The sequence below is a fragment of the Scyliorhinus canicula genome, chromosome 3 (assembly GCF_902713615.1).
Source record: "Scyliorhinus canicula chromosome 3, sScyCan1.1, whole genome shotgun sequence".
NCBI classification, from domain to species: domain Eukaryota; kingdom Metazoa; phylum Chordata; class Chondrichthyes; order Carcharhiniformes; family Scyliorhinidae; genus Scyliorhinus; species Scyliorhinus canicula.
Genome location: NC_052148.1, coordinates 57690815 through 57716372, shown reverse-complemented (window position 1 = coordinate 57716372; position 25558 = coordinate 57690815). Strand labels below are relative to the sequence as shown.

Genomic DNA, 25558 nt, shown 5'->3' with positions numbered 1-25558 from the left:
CTTCCCGACTGCATGCTCCCTATCCCTTTGACCAGCTCCTCCAGCTCAATCGGCACCCCCAGTCCCTCCACCTGCCCCTCCTCCACCCTTGGGAATCTCAGCCGGTCCAAGAAGTGCCCCATTCCCCCCCCCCCCCCCCCCCCCCCCCACCGCTGGTGGTTCAGACCGATACAATTCCCTGTAAAAGTCCCTGAAGAACCCATTGATGTCTACCCCGCTTCGCACCACATTCCCTCCCCTATCCTTAACTCCACCAATCTCCCTGGCCGCATCCCGCTTACGGAGCTGATGCGCCAGCATCCTACTCACCTTCTCCCCATATTCATCGCTCCCTGTGCCTTCCTCCAATGAGTTTCCACCTTTCTGGTAGTCAGTAAGTCGAACTTGGCCTGAAGACTACGGCGCTCCCCCAGCAATCCCTCCTCCGGAGCCTCCGCGTATCTCCTATCCACCCTTACCATCTCCCCTACCAGCCTCTCCCTCTGCTCTCTCCTCTCCCTATGGGCTCGGATGGAGATCAACTTCCCTCTAATCACCGCCTTCAATGCCTCCCAGACCGTCCCCACTCGGACCTCCCCATCATCATTGGCCTCTAGGTACCTCTTGATACCCGCCCGCCCACCTCCTCGTCTGCCAGCAGCCTCTCCTCCAAGCGCCAGAGCGGGCGCTGGTCTCTCTCCTCCCCCAGCTCGAGGTCCACCCAGTGCGAGGCATGATCCGAAATGACTATCGATGAATATTCGGCAACCTCCACCCTCGAAATCAGCCCCCAGCTTCTGATAAAAAAATCGATCCGGGAATAGGCCTTATGCACATGGGAGAAGAATTAAAACTCCCTGGCCCTCGGCCTCACAAACCTCCAAGGATCCACCCCTCCCATCTGATCCATAAACCCCCTCAACACCTTAGCCGCCGCTGGACCCCTACCCGTCCTGGACCTCGATCGATCCAATGGGGGATCCAGCACTGTATTGAAGTCCCCCGCCATTATCAGGCCCCCTGTGGTGATAACCACTGTAGATATGCGTACTTGCAGGAGGGGGATGTATGGCTGTACCTGTAATACAGGTTCCTCCGGTAAGCCCCTGCCGGCTAGCTCCGCCCACAGGGAGCTTGTGTATAAATATGCGTGTGAGTCACTCAGACCTTAGTCTACAGTTGCAGCTGGAGGAATAGCATCACACAGCAATAAAGCCTCGATTGAACTTGTCTCTCGTCTTTGACTATAATTGTTAGTGCCACAATTTATTGCTGTGTGATTTTCCGTACACCATGGACATCAGAATCAAGCCTGCGTCTGCAGCTGGGAAAAACTTTGTTCAATGGCTTGCAGTTTTCGAGGCCTCCATCTCTTCAACGGACCCTCCCCCGACAGAGGCTCAGAAAAAGCAACTCCTGTACTCGAGACTTAGCTCCAGTGTCTTTCCACTAATTCGAGATGCGCCTGACTACACCAGAGCTATGGAACTGCTCAAGGAGAACTATGCACAGTCAACGAACACCCTGTTTGCGAGGCGTCAACTCTCTACTCGCGTCCAGCAGCCGGGTGAGTCGATTGAGGACTTCTGAAGGGCCCTTATACCTCTGGTACGATTGCCGAGTCCTCACAGCCATGGAACACTCTGACTTATTCATGTGCGATGCCTTTGTCACAGGCATTGCATCGGACCCCATTCGGCAACGACTGCTGGAAGGGGCCGCCCTCGACCTCGCGGCCACAAAGACTCTGGCGCTTTCCATGATGGCCGCCTCTCGTAGTGCGCAAACTTACTCCGCTTGCCGCTCGGCCCACCCGTCCTACCCCTCGTGGACCCCGCAAATGGCCCCCCAGGCTCACCCGCCCTACCCCTCGTGGACCCCGCAACCGCCCCCCCCAGCAGCCGCTACCGCGCGCTACGCCTGCGCTGCTTGCCACACCGCACTCCCTGGAGGTCTCCACTGTTACTTCTGCGGTCAGCAGAAGCACCCCCGCCAACGCTGCCCGGCCCGCACCGCGACCTGCAAAGCTTGTGGCAAGAAAGGACACTTTGCGGCGGTGTGTCAGTCCCGGACGGTTGCCGCTATCGCGCCCCCGTTCCCCTTGCCTCAGCCGATCGCACAATGGGTCCTGCCGTCCGCTTCCCCCGACCCCACGTGCGATCAGTGGGCGCCGCCATCTTTTGCCGCACCCACCACGTGCGCTCCATGGGCGCCGCCATCTTCATCCCCCACCTCCATGTGCGTTCCATGGGCGCCGCCATTTTGTCCGCCGCCATCTTCTCCCACACAGGTACTCCAGACGCTGCCATTTTGTCCTCCCCGGGATGGGGCCACGGGACACGGGTCGCTACCACTCCTCGTCGGACTCATCTGGCTCGACTGCTGATCGCCCGCTATTCGTCTCCGTTACGCTCGACCAGTCGCGTCCTCACAACCTGTCACCCGGCAAAATCTTGCGGTGGAGAATTGAGCTCTCCACCTATAATTACGAGATCTTGTATCGCCCCGGCAAGCTCAACGAACCCCCAGTCGCTCTCTCCTGAGGTACATGTGCCAGCACACAAGTGAACCAGCTCCGTGCCTTGCACGAGAGCCTTTGCCACCCGGGGGTCACACGACTGTACCATCTAATCAAAGCCCGCAATCTGCCCTACTCCGTCGAGGAAGTACGGACAGTCACCAGAGACTGCCAGATCTGTGCCGAGTGCAAGCCGCACTTCTACCGGCCAGATCGCGCGCGCCTGGTGAAAGCGTCCCGCCCCTTTGAACGCCTCAGCATGGACTTCAAAGGGCCCCTCCCCTCCACCGACCGCAACACGTATATCCTTAGTGTGGTCGATGAATTTTCTAGGTTCCCCTTCACCATCCCATGCCCGGATATGATGTCTGCCACCGTCATCAAGGCCCTGGATTCCATTTTCACCCTGTTCGGTTTCCCCGACTACATCCACAGTGACAGGGGATCCTTGTTCATGAGCGATGAGCTGCGTCATTTCCTGCTCAGCAGGGGTATCGCCTCCAGCAGGACGACCAGCTACAACCCCCGGGGAAACGGGCAGGTAGAGAGGGAGAACGGGACGGTATGGAGGGCCGTCCAGCTGGTCCTACGGTCCAGGAACCTCCCAGCCGCTCGCTGGCAGCAGGTCCTCCCTGACCCGCTCCATTTCATTCGGTCACTACTGTGCACCGCAACTAACAGTACACCCCATGAACGCGTTTCTGCCTTCCCTAGGAAGTCTACATCCGGGGTGTCACTCCTGACGTGGCTCACGTCTCCAGGCCCAGTCCTTCTCCGTAGGCATGTCCGGCACCACCAGGCGGAACCCCTGGTGGACAAAGTACGCCTTCTCCACGCCAACCCTCAGTATGCCTACGTGGAGTTCCCCGACGGCCGCCACGACACAGTCTCGCTCCAGGACCTGGCTCCCTCAGGTGCCAATCCCATGCCCACGCCCCTTTTTCCCCCCCCGCGCCACCCTCTTTTCCCCGGCGCCCCCCTATTTGGCCCCACCAGGTCCATCCCTCGACCCCCTGCCCACACTGGAGGACACAGAATATTTTGGCTTGCTCTCGGAGTCATCCCGCCAGCAGCCAGCACCAACACCGCCAGCACCTGCACCGACGTCGCCACCAGAGCTACGCCGATCACAGCAGAACATTCGACCGCCGGTTCGGCTCAACCTGTAACCTGCTGACCGGATGGACTCTTGGTTTTCTTTGTTTGGACCCTGTTGTTAATATTTCATCCTTTGTATCATAGTTATGCGACACCCCCGCCGGACTCATTTTTTACAGGGGGTGAATGTGGTGATAACCACTGTAGATATGCATACTTGCAGTAGGGGGATGTATGGCTGTACCTGTAATACAGGTTCCTCCGGTAAGCCCCTGCCGGCTAGCTCCGCCCACAGGGAGCTTGTGTATAAATATGCGTGTGAGTCACTCAGACTCTCGGCTTCAGTTGCAGCCAGAGGAATAGCATCACACAGCAATAAAGCTTCGATTGAACTTGTCTCTCGTCTTTGACTATAATTGTTAGCGCCACACACCCCTTCTCCAGATCTGGAATGCGGCCCAACATGCGCCGCATAAAACCCGCATCGTCCCAGTTCGGGGCGTATACGTTAACCAACACCACCCACTCCCCCTGCAGCTTGCCACTCACCATCACATACCTCCCGCCGCTGTCCGCCACCACATTTGACGCCTCAAACGACACCCTCTTTCCCACCAGGATCGCAACCCCCCCCCCCCGATTTTTTGCATCCAGCCCTGAATGAAACACTTGGCCTACCTATCCCTTCCTCAGTCTAACCTGGTCCGTCACCTTCGGGTGCGTCTCCTGAAACATGGCCATGTCCGCCTTCAGCCCCTTCAGGTGCGTAAACACACGGGCCCATTTGACCGGCCATTCAGTCCCCTCACATTTCAAGTTATCAGCCGGATCAGGGGGCTCCCTGCCCCCCTCCCCCGCTGACTATCCATAACCCTTCCCCTGCCCGCCACTGGCCAGCGTCCCCCGCTCGGCCCGTTCCCCACGGCGGCAAACCCCCATCTCGACCCCCCCTGCATACTCCAGCAATTTCCTGGCCATTCCAGCAGCAACTCGGTACCCCCCACCCCCCACACCACCCCCCCCCTCCCCCCAAGCTCGGACCTCTCCTAGCCGCGTTACTCCCTCCATAGTACTCTTGTAAGCCAGTTGACTCCTGCTGACCCCGGCAACTCCCGCCACTCCTCCGACCCCTCCCAGCGTGGGGCTACCCCTCCTCCACAGTGCCCACCAGCAGGCTCTCCTCCCTCTCCCGCTCTCACGCGGGAAAAAAGCCCGCGCTTCTCAGCTCCGACCCTGCCCCCATCAACCCTCAGCGCGGGAAAAAGCCCGCGCTTTCCACGTGCCCGACCCCGCCTCCTCTAAGGCAGCTCCCATTGTCGGCCCAAGCCCCTCGCAGGGCCCCAGCCCCCTTCCCACCATCAGCTCCCCACTCTGCAAGTCTACCCCCCGCCTCGAGCCCATCCACCAAACCCACGCAAAAAGACAGTGCCCCGCCCGCCCTGAAAACAACACAGAACCAGCATTAAACAGAAAGCCCCCCCCAGAAAATAACACAGTTACAAACAGACTCCCGCACCCAACCCTCAGTTTGAGTCCAACTTCTCGGCCTGCACAAAGGCCCACGCCTCCTCCGGGGACTCGAAGTAAAAGTGTCGGTCCTTGTAGGTGACCCACAAACGCGCCGGCTGCAACATGCCAAACTTCACTCCTTTGCTGTGTAGCACCGCCTTCGTCCGGTTGTACCCGGCCCTCCGCTTAGCCACCTCCACACTCCAGTCCTGGTAGATCTGCACCACCGCGTTCTCCCACCTGCTACTCCGCTCCTCCTTGGCCCACCTGAGCACACACTCCCGGTCAACGAACCGGTGGAACTGCACCAGCACCGCCCATGGCGGCTCATTCGGCTTGGGTCTTCTTGCCAGTGTTCTGTGGGCCCCCTCCAGCTCCAGGGGCCCCTGGAAGGACCCAGCTCCCATCAGCGAATTCAGCAGGACGACCATGTAGGTCCCCAGGTCTGACCCCTCCAGCCCCTCCGGGAGGCCCAGGATCCGCAAATGTTTCTGCCTCGACCGGTTCTCCATCTCCTCGAACCGCTCCTGCCACTTTTTATGGAGCGCCTCATGCATCTCCACCTTTACTGCGAGGGCTGAGGCCTCATCCTCTCTTTCAGAGGCCTGCTGTCGGATCTCCCAGATTGCCACCCCCTGGGCTGTCTGAGTCTCCAGCAGCTTGTCAATGGAAGCCTTCAACGGCTCTAGCAGCTCCGCTTTGAGCTCCCGAAAGCAGTGCTGGAGAGTCTCCTGCTGCTCTTGCGCCCACTGCCTCCATGTCTCTAGGTCTCTGCCGGCCGCCATCTTGTGCTTCTTCCCTCGCTTTTTCTTTGGCGATGCCACCGCTATCTTGCTTGCCCCACTCCTGGTCCAGGCCATATACCGCTGGGGAAATGCTGCTGACTCCTTCCCACGTCGGGAATCGTCGAATAAGAACCGCTGGGGGCCCTAAAAAGAGCCCAAAAGTCCGTTCCTGGCAGGAGCTGGCGAACGTGCGGCTTAGCTCGCATAGCCGCAACCGGAACTATTTGACCACTATTTTAATAGACAATCATGAACTCGTTTTTAAATTTTCATTCTGTGTTAGTGCCTACCCTAAATAATTGAGGTGAAGAATTTTCTATGAATGTTTTAAGTATTCATCTACCACCACTAATTTATGACCTGTATTTTTGTTCTTCCCTTCCGCTATCTGGGCGGCACAGTAGCTAGCACTGTTGCATCACAGCGCCAGGGTCCCAGGTTCGATTCCCGGCTTGGGTCACTGTGCGTGCAGAGTCTGCACATTCTCCCCATGTCTGCATGGATTTCCTCAGGGTACGTTTCCTCCCACAAGTCCCGAAAGATGTGCTGTTAGGTAATTTGGACATTCTGAATTCTCCCTCTGTGTACCCGGTCAGGCGCCGGAATGTGGCAACTGGGAGCTTTTTACGGTAACTTCATTACAGTGTTAATGTATGCCTACTTGTGACAATAAAGATTGTTATTATTATTATTTGTTTCAATTAGTTTAATTGAAACAATGAATTGCAATGATATATTCAAAGCAACCAGCTGAACAGATAATAATCCTTTCGGTCAGAGAGACCAGAATTAATCAACATCTTTGAATTCAATAAGCATTACTGGCTAATTCTAAAATGATCAGAAAATTCTCCCACAACATCAGTCACCTTCTGTTAAGGCATATCATGCTGCACAGAACGGTGCCATTTGACCCATCATACTGGGGTCAGATCTTTGAAAAATCTGTCTATTAGCTTTACCCTCCTACACTTTCCCAAGAGCTTTGAGTTTATTTTCTCTTTTAAGTAGAAAATTACTACAGAATTTTCTTCCACTACCTTTTCAAGCAATGCAATTTCACATTATAATATTTCATTGCTTAAAGCAAATTAATTTCAACTCCCGGGTATTTTGTCAATTACCTTAAATGGGTGTCTACTGGTTACTGACTTTCCTGCCACACCTTTTCCATTACATTGAGTTACTGGGCATGGTTGCCTGGCTTATACCTCTCCATTTCTAAAACAGGAGTGCATCATTTGTGGCTCCCCATTCCTCTAGCACCACACCATAAAATACATAAAATTGATAGAGTGTAGCCAAAGCCTCCATTATTTCCACGCTTATTTCCATCAGCAATATTAAATGCATCCCATTTGGACTTTCCACTTTGAGCACAACCATTTAAATACCTCCTCTTTCTCCATTTGTATCTAGTCCAATTCTACCTCTTTCCACTTAAAATAATATTGACAGCATCCTCTACTTTAGTGAAGACAAATGCAAGTACTCATTAAGTGTCTCACCCACCGGCGCCGAGTTTCCAGGTTCGATCCTGGCTCTGGGTCACTGTCCGTGTGGAGTTTGCACATAATCCCCGTATTTGCATGGGTTTCACCCCCACAGCCCAAAGATGTGAAGGGTAGGTGGATTGGCCATGCTAAATTTGCCCCTTAATTGGATAAAAATGAATTGGGTACTCTAAATTTTAAAAAAAGGTGTCTCACCCACGTCCTCTACAGTCACAGGAAGGTTTCCTGTCACACTCTTAATCAGCCCCACATTAACTTTGACTTTCCTTTTACTATTTATCAGACTTTCATGATTTATAAAAATACTAAATGCGAATCTTTTCTTGCACATTTTCTTTGCCCCTTTTATTTCCTTTTCCAGTTCTCCTCTGCATTCAGCTAAACTCTCTTCCATGTTATTAACCTGATATTTATCATAAGCCTCCTTCTTCTTTCTCATTTGAATCCGAATTCCTTTAGTCACTCAGGGTGCGGTATCTTTGGATGACTTTGCTTTTCCCCCGTAGTTTGAACCTGAATTGTCTCCTCCCTGAAGGTGTCCCATTGCTCATTTAATGTTTTACTTGACAATCTTAGTTTGCAATTTAACTGGCCAGACTCCTTTTCAATACATTGAATTTAGCCCATCTCCATTTGAGTATCTTCACCTTTGCTTTACCCTTTTCCATAATTACTATAAACCCAAAGATATGTTCAGTGTTTCCCAATGCTCTCTCACTAAAACACACTTAAGGATTAAGCTGCCTTCTTAAACTTCTGCAGTCCATGTGGTGCAGGTACACCACCAGTGCTGTTAGGAAGGGAGTTCCAGGGTTCTGGCCTAGAAACAGTGACGGTGTTGTTGTATATTTCCAAGTTGGGGTGGTGTGTGATTTTGAGCATGTCATGCAGGTGGCTGGTGTTCACATGCACCAGCTTCTCATGTTCATTCAGGTGGTAAAGGTTATGGGTTTAGAAGATGCTGTTAAAGGCGTTTTTACCTTTTACTTCAATGCAACTCATAGATAGACACTGCAATCATGAAGCAAACGGAGTGGGTGGCACGGTAGCACAGTGGTTAGCACTGTGGCTTCACCGCCAGAGTCCCAGGATGGATTCCCGGCTTGGATCACTGTCTTTGCAGAACCTGCATGTTCTCCCTGTGTCTGCATGGGTTTCCTCCCAAAAGTCCCAAAAAGACATGCTGTTAGGTAATTTGGACATTCTGAATTCTCCCTCCGTGTACCCGGACAGGCGCCGGAATGTGGCGACTAGGGGCTTTTCACTGCAACTTGCAGTGTTAATGTATGCCTACTTGTGACAATAAAGATTATTAAATTATCTGAATGTTTACGACAGGAAATGGGTGCCAATCAAGTGGGTTGCATTGTCCTCCGTGGTGTCAAGTTTCTTGAGTGTTATTGAAGCTGAATCTGGGCAAGTTGGAAGTATTCAATTAAACCAGTGACTTGTAAACTGTAGAAATGCTTTTATGAGTCAAGGGGTGAGTTACTCAACATAGAATAAGGATAAAGTCACCATAGTTCTAGATGACCAGAAGCTGCTTTCCCCTTTGAGAGGGAAATCTGACTGGTGGTGATTTAATCACCTCAGGCAAGGGTTAAAGTTCTTCATGAATAACCTCAGCCCACACTGCTGGCCTCACTCTGCAGCATAAACCAGCTATCTAGCCAACAGCTGAACCGGCACCTAGCCTCTGACTCACTCTTATAGCTGCAGTATTTACACAAATGGTCTAGTTAACTTCTGTGAATAGTGACCGCACCCCCTCCCTTATCCCCACCCCCAGGATATCAATGGTGGGGGGCTAAGCAATGGTAATGCAAATGAATGTCAAGGTAAGATTGTTAAATTCTCTCTTGTTGGAGAACGCACTTGTGTGGTGCAAATGTTACTTGCCTGTTGTCAGCCAGAGCCATAATGTTGTCCAGGGTGCTGTTAAAATAATAATTTTTATCATTGTGACAAGTAGGCATGGACGTTGATCCATCCTACCAGCCCTTCTTTTGTTCCACCCCTATTTGATCATAATCCATTACAGCCAGGAATGTTCAGTTCCATCCTGCCCTTATTTGAGCCAGCATTTTGCTATTGCTACCAGATCATAACTCCAAATGCACCTGGTACCTGCAGCACACCCATCTTATTTGTCACATTCCATGCAGCTATGCACATGCACTCCAAACTTTAGTGCACCTTGAAATGTTCACTTGCTTGATTTCTCCTATGTCTGGACTATTTCTTCTTTTAATGCTGTTTGTTCCTCCTCGTCCTTTATAGACTTTCGTTCTTCTCTCTAATGCTTAATTCTGATTGAGCTTGTGCAATGAAATGAGTTTAAACTCTCCCCAAAACAAAGGTAATGACTTTGGAGATGAGATGCATCATTACTTTAATCAGAGTATGATGAAGATTGAGAAGAATAAATGGATAGAAATCTCTCATTGATAGTTCACTCTCTCAGTTCGCTGCCTAATCCTGATCATCAGAGTAACTATTGGTAACCTACCTACCCTGTGGCATCTTGCATCTTTATTGGCCAGTGATTGAACATTACTTAGTACAATACATGCTCTTCTCAAAAACAGGTAATATTGATTCTTACCACTAAGTATTCAGTGTGCACAGGACATTCCAAAACCATTTCACTTTGACTCTGTCAAGGCATCTGCTGTAAATTTGTGCAGCATTGTGAACATGAAATGAAATTATATTATGTTTAGGTGTTAAACTTATCATTAGTTTTAACCAAAGTAATTGTCATATAATAACAACTTGCATTTAGCACCTTTAACTTAGAAAATATCCAAAGGTGTTTCAGAGAGATATCATAAGAAATAAATGGATGCCAAACCAAAGAAGGAGGTATATGGAAGAGTAGCCAATAACTTTGTCAATGAACTAGTTTGAAAGGAATGTCTTGAATGAAAAGAGGAAGATGGAAGGATCTAGGTAAGAATCTCAGTAAGTAGGTAAGAGAGTAATTGCCTGAAGGTACAGCTGCTAGTGGTCTAGTTATCTGGGTGTGGGAGAGGGGATATTTATAGAAGGTCAGAGTTGAAGTAGCGGAGAGGTGAAAGAAGGTGCACAGTTGGAGGAGGTTTTGGTGATAGACAGCAATGTTATTAAGAGACTTAAAGACAAGGATGACAATTTTAAATAGAAGGCTTTGGGGAACCAGGAGCCAATGTAGATCAGCAAGAAGAAGGATAAAAGGCGAGTAGGAATCAGAGAGGGATAGGATCTAAACAGCAGATCTTTGGAGGACCTGCAGTATACAGGAGGGTCCTTGATGGAAGTAGTGAAATAATTGTGTTTGGGGATGACATAGGTCGATAAAAAGGTTTCAGCAGCATCTTGCCGGTCATAAAGCCAGAGGAGAGTGTTGTGACGAATAGGATTGTGGAACTGAGTGAGATGCCAATGTCGCAAACAATTGGGTTCAGTCTGACAATATTCAGAGAAGTGCATAGAATCAGTGGAAAGATAATGGTGTTCGAGGGGCGAAGATCATAATTGAATTCTCTCCACTGCTAAATTAGAGAAAATTGCGGTTCACCCAAGACTCCAATGCTAGTTTTGGCATTTTCCATTTCTCTATGCACTCGAATTCAAAATGTTTCTTGATTTTAACAGGAAGTAGAAAAGATTTACCAGATTGGCTGAGGAACTTTAGTTATGAAGAGAGGCTGGAGAAGCTGGGAACATTTCTGGAGTAGTGAGGGTTAAGAGGAAATTTGATAGAGATATTTAAAATCATGAACAGTTTTGATACAGTAAATAAACTGTCACGAATCAGAGGACACAGATTTAAACTGATTGGCAAAAGAACCAGAGGCATTGTGAGAAACAGTTTTGTTATATGGCATGTTGTGATCAAAATGCATTGCTTGAAAGGCTGGTGGAAGAAAATTCAATGCAGACATTCAAAAGAAATTAAATAGATACTTGAAAGGCAAGAAAAACACAGGGGCTGTGAGGAAGGAGCAGGGGAGTGTACCTAAATGGATAGCTTTACCAAAGTGCTTCTCTGTTCCGTCATTCAATGATTCTGTTACTTTGGCTTCCCTCACTTATAAATCACCTCCATGTCTCAACACCCTGTCTTCCTTCATGAAAAAATCTGTGTTCTCACATTCTGTTTACACTCTTAACTTGATACCCACAGGTCAGGTGATAAAATAAAGTTCAGCCAATACTCAGCGCGCTATATAATTTTTTTGATCTCAGAAGTTGTTCATCCATCTTTGTATGTGGAAAATTCCTAAGACAGCCGCAACTTCCTTTCAAAACACACTAATCAGTCATGGTGTCCATTTCCAATCACACACCATGTGCTATAAATAGAGCTCATGCCCCGTGTATGTTGCATAAACCATCTGTTGACTTTAGACTTGTAAGGTATTAACTTAAAGTTGACATCAATTAATGAAAATTGCAATGAGAGTTTTGGCCTGTCTCCACTAATGTCTGTAAAATGCACAGACCACCAGTTTCCAAACCAGTATACTTTTCTCCAAAGAATTTCTATACTTAATAACAATTAAAACCCAGAGATGCAAAATCATTTATGCACCTAGTTCTGCAAGATGTAGCCATAGAAACGTGGATGTTGCATCAGTCCTCGAGTCACTCTTTGAAATTGAAAATTGAAAATTGCTTATTGTCATGAGTAGGCTTCAATGAAGTTACTGTGAAAAGCCCCTTGTCGCCATATTCCGGCGCCTGTCCGGGGAGGCTGGTACGGGAATCGAACCATGCTGCTGGCCTGCTTGGTCTGCTTTAAAAGCCAGCGATTTTGCTAGTGTATTCAATCAATCATCCTACTGCACCATGCTTTTGTGATTTTCTGTACTTCAAATATTGATCCAACTTTCTCTGAAACAGCAGTCTCTGCCTCAGCATTGCCTTGTGGCAAAACATTCCATGGATAGAAAATAATCCACTGAGTTCTTTATTCACTTAGTGATAAGTTTCAATCGATAACCATCTGTCACTTACAGGTGACATAAGAGGCCACAGAGATAAGTGTGCTTCTGGAAACAACCTGCCCTTCCCTTACATATTGTACTGCATTCCTAATGACAGTGTATCTGTGAGAGTGCATGTATCATAAATGCTGTGTATATATAAACATGTTGAACATCTTTCATGGTAAAGTGACCATAATGGGTGTGATCTTGTCTGTGGTGAATTATTTGGTCAGCCCCCACTACTAGAACATGGGTCACTTGCTAACCATTCTATTACTGCTGGGATTGCAACCTCCCGCTATTTAGGTCCATCGTTTTGTTCTGGAGGTCAAACCCATCCAGCCAGATCTTACTTCTAAGAGTCACCATGGACACTTTGGACATGCTCGTTGTCTTTGTCAGCCATTTGAAAATGTCTCTTGATACATTGCCGATTAAATTCGTTTGGCATAAGAAGTTTGGTATTATCCGAGGATGGCACAACACTGATCATAATTGAGAATTGTACATTTATTTGAAGGGTTGGAAACTTACCTATTGCGTATCAAACATAAATTCGACCGTGAATTTGGAATGGTTAGCCCCACCTCACGGGCCACATGCAGCTTTCCCAATGATTACCCTCAGTAAGTCTCTCATTGACTTTTAGATGCACTGAAGAGGACTCCGCGGTCTATCAAGTGTCTGCCAGGAACTCAAAGGGGATCGCCATCTGCTCCTCCTTCTTGCAAGTTGGCTTGGTCACGGAAGCTCAGGTAAGGCAAAGAATGATGCAGAAGTTGCAAGAGAGAAAGGACGCCGAGAAGTCGCCCGAAGCGGATGGTGCGATTCGCCGGGGGCGTTCCTGCAAAAGCTCAACGGATCGACTTTCAAACGCTACCGCTAAAATCCACTCGGCTGGAAATCGAGGCCAGCCACTGAGCGAGGGGACAGAAGCCGGCGGGCAGGCGGCAGAAAGTTCGGAGGGAATCCCGCCGGCTGCCCCCTGCCTCCCAAATATGGTGAAGAGCCACGGAGGGCTGGAGGATGTGCGAGAGAGCGGAGCTGCTGCCCAGAGCTTCCCCCCTCTGGGAGAGGGGATCCGGGCTGCCTCTCCGAGGGGAGACCCCACAAGTTGGATGAAACTTTCCCGGGCGGCTGGCGGTGAGGATCTCGCCCAGGGCGGCGTCCGGCAGTGCTGGCCCGCCGGTGGTGCTGGAGATACGGCTGAGGACGACTATTACTGGGACTTGCTGGTGTGCTCGGATGTGCTGAGGGAGCAGGACAACGCGCTGTGGCAGCACCAGCTGCACCCCACCTGGTCCCCAGTGTGGCCTGAAACTGACCAGGTGAAACTGACCCGTCAGCCCGAGCAGCCCCGGGCCGCCGGCGGCTTGGAGACTGCTCCTCACCCCGGGGGGCAGCCGCATCCAGACACTGGGGGGAGGACGTGTCCCACCGGCGACTTCTCAGCGACGCCAAGCGGCCCCGCTCTGGGAATGGGCAGCCCCCTTGCAGAAGGAGACGAGGGAATTTGCCCCATCTCCCCCCAGGGTTTGTCCCCGCCGACCACCAGAGCAAAGGTGACCTCTTGCAGTAGTCCACCAAGCGAAGAGACAACCGAATCGGTATCGGACAGTGGGATCGATCTGGACATTGAAGGAGTGAGAGTCACCCAGGTCGGAAGGGAGGGAGTTTTGAAAAAGGAGGAATTTTACCGAGAATCCCCCGGGCAGGAGGGCAGCCGGGCGGGGAGCCCACAAGGAGAATTGGAAAGGATGGGCTCTGAGGAGAACATTGACACTTGGCCAACCGGGGTAAGTTCAGAAACACCGGGCATCACACAGATCACGCGATGAATAGCAAACAAGTAAGAGTGCACAGGATAGTTTACTCCCAGAACAAGTCTTCACGGCAACCACGTGCAGGTAAACAACGGACACTATAGAGTAAAACTTTAAACCTTGCTCAAATGATTCTGCCCCTTAGTATTAACACGCTCTTGAGAGGAAAGCACTGCTCAGGGACAGCCTCCCCTTTTTTGAGGAATGATGTGGAGATGCCGGCGTTGGACTGGGGTGAGCACAGTAAGAAGTCTTACAACACCAGGTTAAAGTCCAACAGGTTTGTTTCAAACACGAGCTTTCGGAGCACGGCTCCTTCTTCAGGTGAATGGAAAGGCTTTCCATTCACCTGAAGAAGGAGCCGTGCTCCGAAAGCTCGTGTTTGAAACAAACCTGTTGGACTTTAACCTGGTGTTGTAAGACTTCTTACTGTTTTTTGAGGAAGACATTTGAGTTTGCATGTTGCGTTCCCTGACTGAAGTGAACATCGCAGAGTGAATATCGGAATCAAGGATTTAAATCAAACAAAAATGAGTCGATCAATAGATTTAAGGTTAGAATTAAAGTGAATCGAGTGCATTGCACATAATTGTATAGGTGGTCTAAATATATTTCTACTCAAAGCATTTTATATATAAGTCTTGTGTAAACGTCTTTCCACATGTTACATAGGATCACGTACATACCATATTATAGGACACAGAAACAGGGGGCGGTATGCTCCCCCCCCCCCCCACCACGCCAGGTGGGAGAATTGCCGGGCGCCACGCGAATCGCGCCACGCAGCCCCGACCCCCACACGTGATTCTCCCACTCCACCAAAACCAGCGCCGCACGAATCACGCCAGGCCGCTCGGAGAATCACCACGAGTGGCAATTCTCCAGCCCAGATGGGCCGAGCGGCCGCTCCGACTCGACAGGTTCCCGTCGGCGCTGTCCAACGCTGCCGGCGGGAACTGTGTGGGAATGCTGGTGGGGGGGCAGCCTGTGAGGTGGGGTGGGGGGCTCCTTCACCGGGTGGGGACTTCGATGGGGTCTGGCCCGGGATCGGGGCCCACCGATCGGCGGGCAGGCCTCTCCTGCCCCGGGCCTACCTCCTTCTGCGGCCGGCCCCAGAACACCGGCGCCATGTTGGTGAGGGGCCGGCACATGCAAGAAGTTCCCCGTGCATGTGCAGGATGGCGCTGCCCAACTGCGCATGCGCAGGATTGAGCTGCCCCCAACTGCGCATGCGTGGGTTGTTGCAGCACCGCGTAGGGACATTGGAGTGCCGTGAACCACTCCAGCGCCATGCTGGCCCCCGGTTGTGCCCGGGACCTGTTTGTGCTATCGTGAAACGCGGCGGCGTTCACAATGGCTCGGGCACGTAGTCCTGGGAGCGGAGAATAGCGCCCTGGGTCATTCGGCCCAACCATGTGTGCCAACATTTATGTTCCACTCAAGCATCCTTTCATTGTTCTTCATCTATATCTTTCACCTTAACTATCTATTCGCTACTAATTCAAATGCTTTTCTAGCTTCCCTTTAAATGCCTGTATAACATGACACTATCATTGGTTGTTGTAAAACCCCATCTGGTTCACTGTTTTTCTTTAGGGAAGGATATCTGCCATCCTTAGCTGATCTGGCCAAGGTGTGATTCCAGGCTCACAGCAATGTGGTTGGCTCTTAATGCGTTCTGAAACAGCCCAGCCAGTCACTCAGTGCAAAGGGCAATTAGTGTTGGGTATATTTTTCTTCCAATCTACGCTATCTAAATCCCTCATAATTTTGTGCACCTTAGTCAGGTCCTCCCTCAGCCTTCTCTGCTCGAAGGAAAGTAACCCCATCCTAACCAGCCTCTCTACATAGCTGAAGCATTTCTGCCCAGGCAACATCCTGGTGAATCTGCTCTGCATCCTGTCTAATGCAATCACATCCTTCCTGTAATGTGGTGACCAGAACTCCACACCGTACTCTATTTGTAGCCTACTGAGTGTTATATACAGCTCTATCATAATCTCCCTGCATTTATAATCTATGCCTCAGCTAATTAAGGCAAGTATCCCAAGTAAGACATAGTTAGACTTATTTGTCGGTACTTCCCTGCAAGTAACACACATGGGCTTTACATCCTTTTAAAAAACATGTATTTTTATTCAAACAAGATTTTAATTCTAACACAAACAACAATAATACAACACCCATCTAACTGCCCCCTAGTCCCCCTCCCCTCCCCCTCAACCCCATAACAAAAAGAAAAGCTTCATCAAAATACAGAAATCAATCCCCCCATACAGCTGATGGTAACCAGCCCCTGAAAATGGAAATGAAAGGCTGCCACCTTGAGTAGAACCCTTCCACCGACTCCTTCATCGTATATTTGATCTTCTCAAGGTGCACGATTTCCACCTGGACCCCAACCTCTTTGAGGCGTCAGATGGCACCGGGGATCTCCACCCAAGCAGAACTTATCCTCAGGCTATTAGCGAGGCTAAGGCTAGAATAACTGCCCTCGTCCCCATCTGCAGCACCGACGAGTCTGAAACACCAAAAATGGCCACTAACAGGAACAGCTTCAGTTGAATCCCCCAAATCCCTGACGTTGTATCAAAAAAGGAGGCCCAGAAGCTAACAGGCTTGGGCAAAGCAAAAACATGTGCATATGATTCACCATTGCCTTAGAGCTCACACCTATCCTCCACCCCTGAGAAGTACTCACCTATATGCGCCCTAGTCAGGTGTACGACCATCGACTGAATGAGGCTTAGCCTCGTACATGAGGTGAAGTTGACTCTGTGAAGAATTTCAGTCACACACCTCCTTCAAAGGCCAAACCCAGCTCACTCTCCCAATTCCTCTTTACTTCCTCCAACGATGCCTGCTGTGTTGCCAATATCTGCCCATAAGCATCCAGAATTTTAGCCTCCCCTAACTCGGCCAAGGACAGGACTCTATCCATAAGCAAAGTCAACAGTACCATGGGAAACGGTGGGAGCTCCTTGCGTAAAAGTGCGCGCACCTGAAAGTACCTGAATGCATTTCCTCTTGGGAGTTCGATCTTCTCGAACAACTCATCTAGGTTGATGAACATGCCTTCCAGGAATAAGTCCCTCAACCTCTCCAACCCCTCATTCACCCATGCCCTGGATGAGGAATTTAAGCTGGGCGGCACAAACCTATGGTTGCTGCAAATCGGAGCCAGCAGTGACATGGAACCCAGTTTAAAGTGTTGCCCAAACTGATTCCAAATCCTGAAAGGGGCTATCACCACCATACTCAATGAGAATCTAGCAAGGGAAAACGGGAGTGATGCAATAACCAGGGCCCTCAAACCCCCCCCCCCCCCCCCCCCCCCCCAATGTATGCACCTCCTCCAACCGCCCCCATATAGAGTCCGGATCCTTGAACCACCCGTCAACATTTTCTGCCCAATAGTAGCACAACAGGTTAGGTAATGCCAATCTCCCCGACTGCCTATCCCTTTGCAAAAACATCCTATGAACCCGAGGAGTCTTACCAGCATGTCCCAGGAGATAGTGCAGGTTAAGGACTCGTATGGCGGGTTGGTTTCTGCCCCATGACTGGGCCACGCTCCATGAACTGAAGTTTTCTAGTCTAGTGGATAATGGGATGACAGCCGATCTGAAAAGGTGGGATTCCGTTCCTCTAACCTTAGCAGGAAGGGTACAGGTGGTGAAGATGTATATTCTCCTGAGGTTTTTGGTTTCATTCCAGTGTCTCCCAGACCTTCTTTTGTAGGGTTAATAAAATTATATCTACTTTTGTTTGTAAGGCATGTTCACCAACCTAGATGAGTTGTTCGAGAAGTTTGAATTCCCAAGAGGGAATGCATTCAGGTACTTTCAGGTGCGCACACCTTTACGCAAGGAGCTCCCACCATTTCCCTATTCACTATCTCCTGGGAGGCAGCCAGCCGTCTCAGCTGGTGGCTAACAGCTGACTGGCCAGATTCCAAAAGCTGATTCTGGCCAGACAGAAGAACAGACTCCCCAGCAGGCTCCCCTCCCTCGGGGGGTGCACCAGAAAATATTCACTCTTGCCCAGATTTAGCTTAAACCCCAAAAAGAAGCCAAACTTCCTGAGCAACCTCACTGTCTTCCCCACATTGGAAAGTGGGTCCATGATGTATAGTAACTGATTGTCCGCATATGAGGACTCCCTCCCCCCACACTCTATCCCCCACCACGTGGTAGACAACCTCAAAGCAAAAGTTAGCAGATCAATTGCTTAGGCAAACAAAGCAGAGACAACGGGCTTGTACCCGTGCTCAGTTGGAAGTAACACAAGTTCAGGACATTTGTATGTACACTCGCAGTGGGGGCCCTGTACAAAAGCCTAAACCATGAAATAAATTTTAGCCTGAAGCCAAGGTGCCTAAGGATCTCAAAGAGATACCCCCACTCAACCCTCTCAAATGCATTCTCTGCATCCATCGAAATAATCACCTCTGGTTCAGTCCTTGATGAGGGCGACAACCCAATAGTTAACAACCTCCTAATTGTGGCGGACAACTGCTGACCCTTAACATATCCAGTCTGCTCCTCAAGATCATCCCAGTTAGTCAGGGGTCCAATCGCATTGCCAAAACCTGAGCCAACAACTTAGCGTCTACATTTAGCAACAAAATTCCATGGGATTCTTATCCTTCTTCAGCAACAAGGAGATCACCAGTCTAGCTGTCCGTACCTCATTGGACGTGGAATCATTAAACGTATCCAGAAGCAGTCGGACCAATTGACCAGCAAACTATTTGTAAAATTCAATGGGAAACCCATCTGGACCCGGTGGCTTTACCCGTCTGCATTGACCTAATACAGTTCATAATCACCCCCAGCCGTATTGACATCTCCATCTTCTGCCTTCTCTCCTGCTCTAACTCCCAGAAGATCAATCCAAGCAAACATCGTTTCACTGATGAACCCTCTTCTGGAGAATCTGATTCATACAACCCATGGTAGTAGGCTTCAAATACATCATTCGCCTTTTCTGCGACAGAAACCAACCTGCCACCCGAGTCCCTAACTTGCACTACCACCTGGGTGGCAGACAACCGTCTCAGCTGGTGGCCAACAGATGACTGTCCTTCTCCCCATACTCATAATACGCCCCTCTTGAAGGCCAGAGCTGGCTCACCGCCTTACCCGTCAACAGGAACTTGTGTTCCATTTGCAATTATTTTCTGTCTGTCAATAACTCCGGTGTTGGGGCGATCGAGTACTGCAAATCCACCTCGAGAATGGCGTCCACCACATATAAATAAAAGGTTGTTTGGAACAGTCCTTGACTTGCGAGGGATAAATGAAGAAGCTTTGCGGCATTAAAGAATTGATTCCAATATAGTTGACTTCTGCAGGCCAGTCGTTGATTCTTCGATTCGGGTGTTCTATGGTTTGATAGAGATATTTATTTCTTTTTTCCAGCTGTGATCCTTTTTTTACTGGCTAGTTAACTTCCGTAGTCAGAGTGAGAGTTTTTAGATATTCCTGTGAAAGATGATTATTTCCTTTTGCAGGGGCACTGCTTATGGTACATTCAGTGTGGAAAACTTCTAGCTGCTTTTTCTCATAGCACATACACACACGGACCTGCAGGGCAGTCAGGTAGGCCCTGGGCATCTCTCTCAGCCAGCTTTGAATCCCCTTGTTGCATATTTCAACTGGAAACCTGGAATACACTAGTCTATCTAGGTAATTATACCCAGGGTCTTTGAGATGATTATAGTTGTTATGTAGCTTAGTCTTTACTGGAGATGGTAATCAATCTTTGGTTGCTTTTGGAAGTACCTAGTCTGGAGATAGAGAGGGATTCTTAGAGGAATACTCTGCAGCCATTATTTTCAGTGGCTAACTTCATTGGCAGACATCTTTGGAGTTTGTGTCTATTTTAAAATATAAAACTCAGGCCTTCTTAAAGTCCAATATTTGCATGCATATATTCCATGTTTTCTTTTCTCCATTATCATAGCATTCATACAGTTTATGGCCTGAGGACCCGGGTTTGAATCCCGACTCTGGGTCACTGTCCGTGTGGAGTTTGCACATTCTCCCCATATCTGCATGAGTTTCACCCCCACAACTCAAAAATGTGCAAGTTAGGTGGATTAGTCATGCTAAATTACCCCTTAATTGGAAAAAAAATAATTGGGTACTCTAAATTTATATTTTTAAAAAAGCATCCGTATAGTTGGAGCTTCCCTACTTCTCTATTCCAACCCCCTTACAATGAAGGCCAACTTTCCATTTGTCTTCCTAATTATTCATAGCACTGCATGCTAACATTTATATTTCATGTACGGGGATACCCAGATACCTGTGTACTGTAGCATTCTGCAATCTCCCTCCATTTAAATAATATTCTGCTTTTCTATTCTCCCTGCCAAAGTGGGCAATCTCACATTTTCACACCTAACACTCAATCTGTCACACTTTCGACCATTCACTTGACCTATTTTCAGGCTCTTAGTATCCTTCTCACAACTTGTTTATCTTCCAAAAATAACATTTTTGTATTGTCAACAAATTTGGCCACAATACAGTCAATCCCTTTATCAACTCATTAATATGGATCCTAAATAGTTGAGTCTTAGTATTGATCGCTGTTGCATTCCGCTAGTTTCAGTTTGCCAGCCTGAAAATTACCCATTTACGCTGACAGTTTCCTGTTAATTAGCCAATCTTCTAACCATGCTATTTGAGTAACTCACCACCATGAGTGATCACAAAAACCGTCAATTACAATCTACATGGCATTGCTCGGCACCATTCTGCTTCAGCTCAATTGGAATGGCCTTGCTTATTCTAGACTTCATTATTCCAACACTACCCCCTGCCCCACCCCCGGCCAAACACTTCAATTCAACCTTCCGTACACTTGAAGTAATCTAAATTTTGGTTCCCATCTCCTAATTCATAAAAGGTCCAGTCCAACCGTACCTTTTGCTTGCTGCCCTATATTGGCTCCCAACTAAGCAATATCCGGATGTTAAAATTTACATCCTTGTTTTCAAGACACTCCATTGCCTTACTCACTCCTAATCACAAAAATTTGATTGCTTTACTCAATCCCAATCACTGCAATCTCCTCTGCCTCACTCACTCACAGTCACTGTAATCTTCTCATTGCCTCGCTCAATCCCAGTCTCTGTAATCTCCTCATTGCCTCACTCAAACCCAATCTCTGTTATCTCTTTATTGCCTCACTCGATCCCAATGTCAGTAATCTCCTCATTGCCTTGCTCACTCCCAATCACTGTAATCTCCTCATTGCCTCACTCACTCCCAATCACTGTAATCTCCTCATTGCCTCACTCACTCCCAATCACTGTAATATCCTCATTGCCTCACTCACTCCCAATCACTGTAATCTCCTCATTGTCTCCCTCACTCCTAATCACAGTAATCTCTAAATTGCCTCACTAAATCCCAATCTCTGCTCTCCTTATAGCCTCATACACTCCCAATCACTGTAATCTCCTTATTACCTCATTCACTCCCAATAACTGTAAACTCCTCATTGCCTCACTCAATCCCAATCACTGTATTATCCTAATTTCGTCATTCACTCCACTGGAATCTCCTCATTGCCTCCCTCACTCCCAATCACTGTAACATCCTCATTACATCACTCATTCCTAATCACTGTAATTTCCTCGTTGCCTCACACACTCCTAATCACTGTAATCTTTTCATCTCCTCACCCACTCCTAATCACTAATATCCTCATTGTTTCACTCATTCCCTCATTGCCTCACTCACTCCCAATCACTGTAATCTCCTCATTGCCTCACTCAATCCCAATCACTCTAATAACCTAATTGTTTCACTCAATCCCAATCTCTGTAATCTCCTCATTGCCTCACTCACTCCCAATCACTGTAATCTCCTCATTGCCTCACTCAATCCCAATCACTGTAATCTCCTCATTGCCTCACTCACTCCCAATCACTGTAATCTCCTCATTGCCTCACTCACTCCTATTTATTGTAATCTCCTCATTGTTTCACTCATTCCCAATCACTGTAATTGTCTAATTGTCTCACTCAATCCCAATCTCTGTAATCTCCTCACGGGCTCACTCAATCCCAATCAAAGTAATCTCCTTATTGCCTCACTCAATCCCAGTCACTGCAAACTCCTCATTGCTTCACTCACTCTCAATCCCTGTAATCTCATCCAGGTCTACAATCTTCCACGATCTATGCTTACCTTGAATTCTGCCACTGGCACACCCAAGAGTTTCATAATTCCACAGTTGTTGACCGTGCCTTTAGTTGCAGTGGCCCTTAACATGGAAGTCCCTCTGTAAACGTCACCAACTTTCTGACTCACTAATCATCAAAGGAAAGTGCTGGAAAATCTCACTGGATTTCTCTACCTCTCTTTCATTCTCTTTTTTAAAAAAATTAAAAATTTAGAATACCCAATTCATTTTTTCCAATGAAGGGGCAATGTAGCGTGGCCAATCCACCTACCCTGCACATCTTTGGGTTGTGGGGGCGAAATGTGCAAACTCCACACAGACAGTGACCCAGAGCCGGGATCGAACCTGGGACCGCGGCGCCGTGAGGCAACAGGGCTAGCCCACTGCGCCACCGTGCTGCCCCTTTATAACACTCTTAATATCTACGCCTTTGACAATGGTTTTGGTCATCTCTCCTAATATCTCCTTGTGTTGCTTGGCGTTGAATTATGTTTGATGACGCTCCTGTGAAACACCTTGGGACATTTTACATTTTAATATCAATTAGTGTTGTCAAATATCTGTTGAGCATTAATGTGATTGTTTCATCTTAAATTAATTAATATATTTGGAGATAGTGGTGAAGTGGTAATGTGACCAGACGAGTATTTCAGAGGCACAGGGTAATGCTTTGGGGACACAAGTTCAAATCTCAACAAAGTAGCTGGTGAAGTTTAAATTCAGTTAATAAAGCTGGAGTTAAAAAGCTAGTTTAGGAAATAATGGCCATGAAACCATTTCCCATTGTCGTAAAAACCCATCTGATTCACCAATGCCCTTGAGGGAGCAAATCTGCGATCCTTTCTTGGTCTGGCCTATATGTGACTCCAGATCCACAGCAGTGAGGTTGACTCTTAAATTCCTTCGGAAACAACTGAGCATGCCACTCAGTTTTCTCCAACTGTTACAATGTTTACAAAAAAGAATAAAACCGGAGGGGGGGGTGTTTGCTAGTGCTGTTGGTGAGGGTTTAAACTAATGTGGCAGGGCGATGGGAACCGATGCAGGAAGTCGGAAGGAAGTAAAACGGGACAGAAACAAAAAGCAGTAAGGGGAAAGTGTAAAGCAGAGAAGCCACAGTCAAAAACAAAAAGGGCCACAGTACAGGGTACAGTGACTGAGAGAGTGTGAAAAGGGAGGTGGCCAATGCAGGATTGAGGGTGTTGGATCTAAATGCACGCAGTATACGGAACAAGGTAAATTACCTTGTTGCACACATTGAAATTGGCCGGTACGATGTTGTGGGAATGTAAGAGGATCAGGGCTGGGATCTAAATATGCAAGGGTATATGTCCTAGCGAAAGGACAGGCAGATGGGCAAAAGGGGCGGGGTTGCATTGTTAGTAAGGAATTAAGTTAAATCGATAGCAAGGAGTGATATAGGATCAGAAGGCATAGAATCTCTATGGGTAGAGTTGAGGAATCACAAAGGTAAAAAGACCCTGATGGGAATTATGTACAGGCCCCCTAGCAGTAGTCAGGATGTGGGGCAGAAATTCAATCAGGAGATAGAAAAGACATGTAAAAAAGGCAACATTACAATAATCATGGGGGACTTCAATATGCAGATGCCCGTTCATTCGTTGTCACAGTGTCGGCCTTTGCATGGTCGCACTGCATGGTCTCGCCAATGTACCACGCTTCGGGACATCCTTTCCTGCAGCGTATGAGGTAGACTACATTGGTCGAGTCTTCCAGTCGGGGAACACTTCAGCAGTCAAGGGCATTCAGCCTCTGATCTCCAGGTAAACGTTCCCCAAGGCGGTCTTCAGGACACACGACAACGCAGAATTGCCGAGCAAAAACTTATAGCTAAGTTCCGCACGCATGAGTGCGGCCTCAACCGGGGTCTTGGATTCATGTCGCATTACATCCACCCCCCCACCATCTGGCCTGGACTTGCAAAATCCTACCAACTGTTCTGGCTTGAGACAATTCACACCTCATTAACCTGTGATTATCCCTCTCCCTGGATCTGTAATGATTTGATTACCTGCAAATGCTCGCATTCCAAGCATTGTCCGGCATCTCTGACTTTGTCTATATAAATGTTTCTGGAACATACCTCTCCATTCACCTGAGGAAGGAACTGTGCTCCGAAAGCTCGTGTTTGAAACAAACCTGTTGGACTTTAACCTGGTGTTGTAAGACTTCTTACTGTACCAAACAAATACTCATTGTTTCACATTACCTGACAATTGAGCCTTTCAAAAAACATATTTATTCGCTGGACTACTAAACCTACTATTTAACAATGAGGATCATGCCATTGGATTATTATGAATGAGCTTATTGTGGATGATTTCTTCTTTCCTCCTCCGACACTTACTCCTCCTTTGAGCATGTCACCTTGTTCCAAGCATTCATCTCTCATTTAAAATCCATATTCTCTATCTCACTGTTTCTCACTGTTCTCCTCCCTCAGTCTCTGCACCAGGCCCCTTCCCACCCTCGCTGATTCAACTTCCACCTCAATTCATCATGCTGTCTCTCCACTTTGTTCGTCACCCTTATATCGTCCCATAATCACTCTTTCAATTTAAGCTCCACAACCTATATTCACAGCTTCCCTCTTAAACTTGTCACCTCTCTTCGCTTTGCTATTCCCAATTCCTCCCCCCCCCCACCCCCACAGCTACTAGACTCCTCAACGACTCTCCCTTGAACTGATCTGTTACCTGTAAGAACACTACTCACGACGCCCTATGCTGTTCTTGCTCATGTATTTGCTTTGTTTTGCCCTTGTTCCGCACTGTAACCAATCACTATTTGTTGATGTTCCATTTGTCAATGTACTCTAACGATTATTCTTTTTGACTACTATGTATGTACTGTGTACGTTCCCTTGGACGCAGAAAAATACTTTTCATTGTACTTCGGTACATGTGACAATCAATCAATCAAAGACAAGGCCACCTCTGATCATTTCCTATTATCACCCTACACCCACATCCCTCTTCCCTCTTGTGCCCACCCAACCACCCGTACCCCAACACACCTCCCCCAATGATGCCTGTCCCCGGGAAGAAAATTCTCTCCAAATTTACTTGCAGTAGCAATTTCAAAATCCCAGCTGCCTTGTCTCCATTCACCACATCACTCCTGCAGTAGCATATGT

The 25558-nt window shown here is 48.3% G+C and overlaps 1 protein-coding gene across 3 annotated transcripts in view; it reads left to right on the top strand.

Moving 5' to 3' along the window:
* The first annotated feature begins 13231 nt into the window (after positions 1–13231).
* alpk2 (alpha-kinase 2) overlaps positions 13232–25558 on the top strand; it is a 57370-nt gene continuing 45043 nt past the window's right edge. For all 3 annotated transcript variants that reach the window (XM_038790591.1, XM_038790590.1, XM_038790593.1), the window contains exon 1: positions 13232–14172. In XM_038790591.1, the coding sequence (XP_038646519.1) occupies positions 13375–14172 (798 nt within the window). In that variant the 5' untranslated portion in view covers positions 13232–13374. The remainder of the gene's footprint in view (positions 14173–25558) is intronic.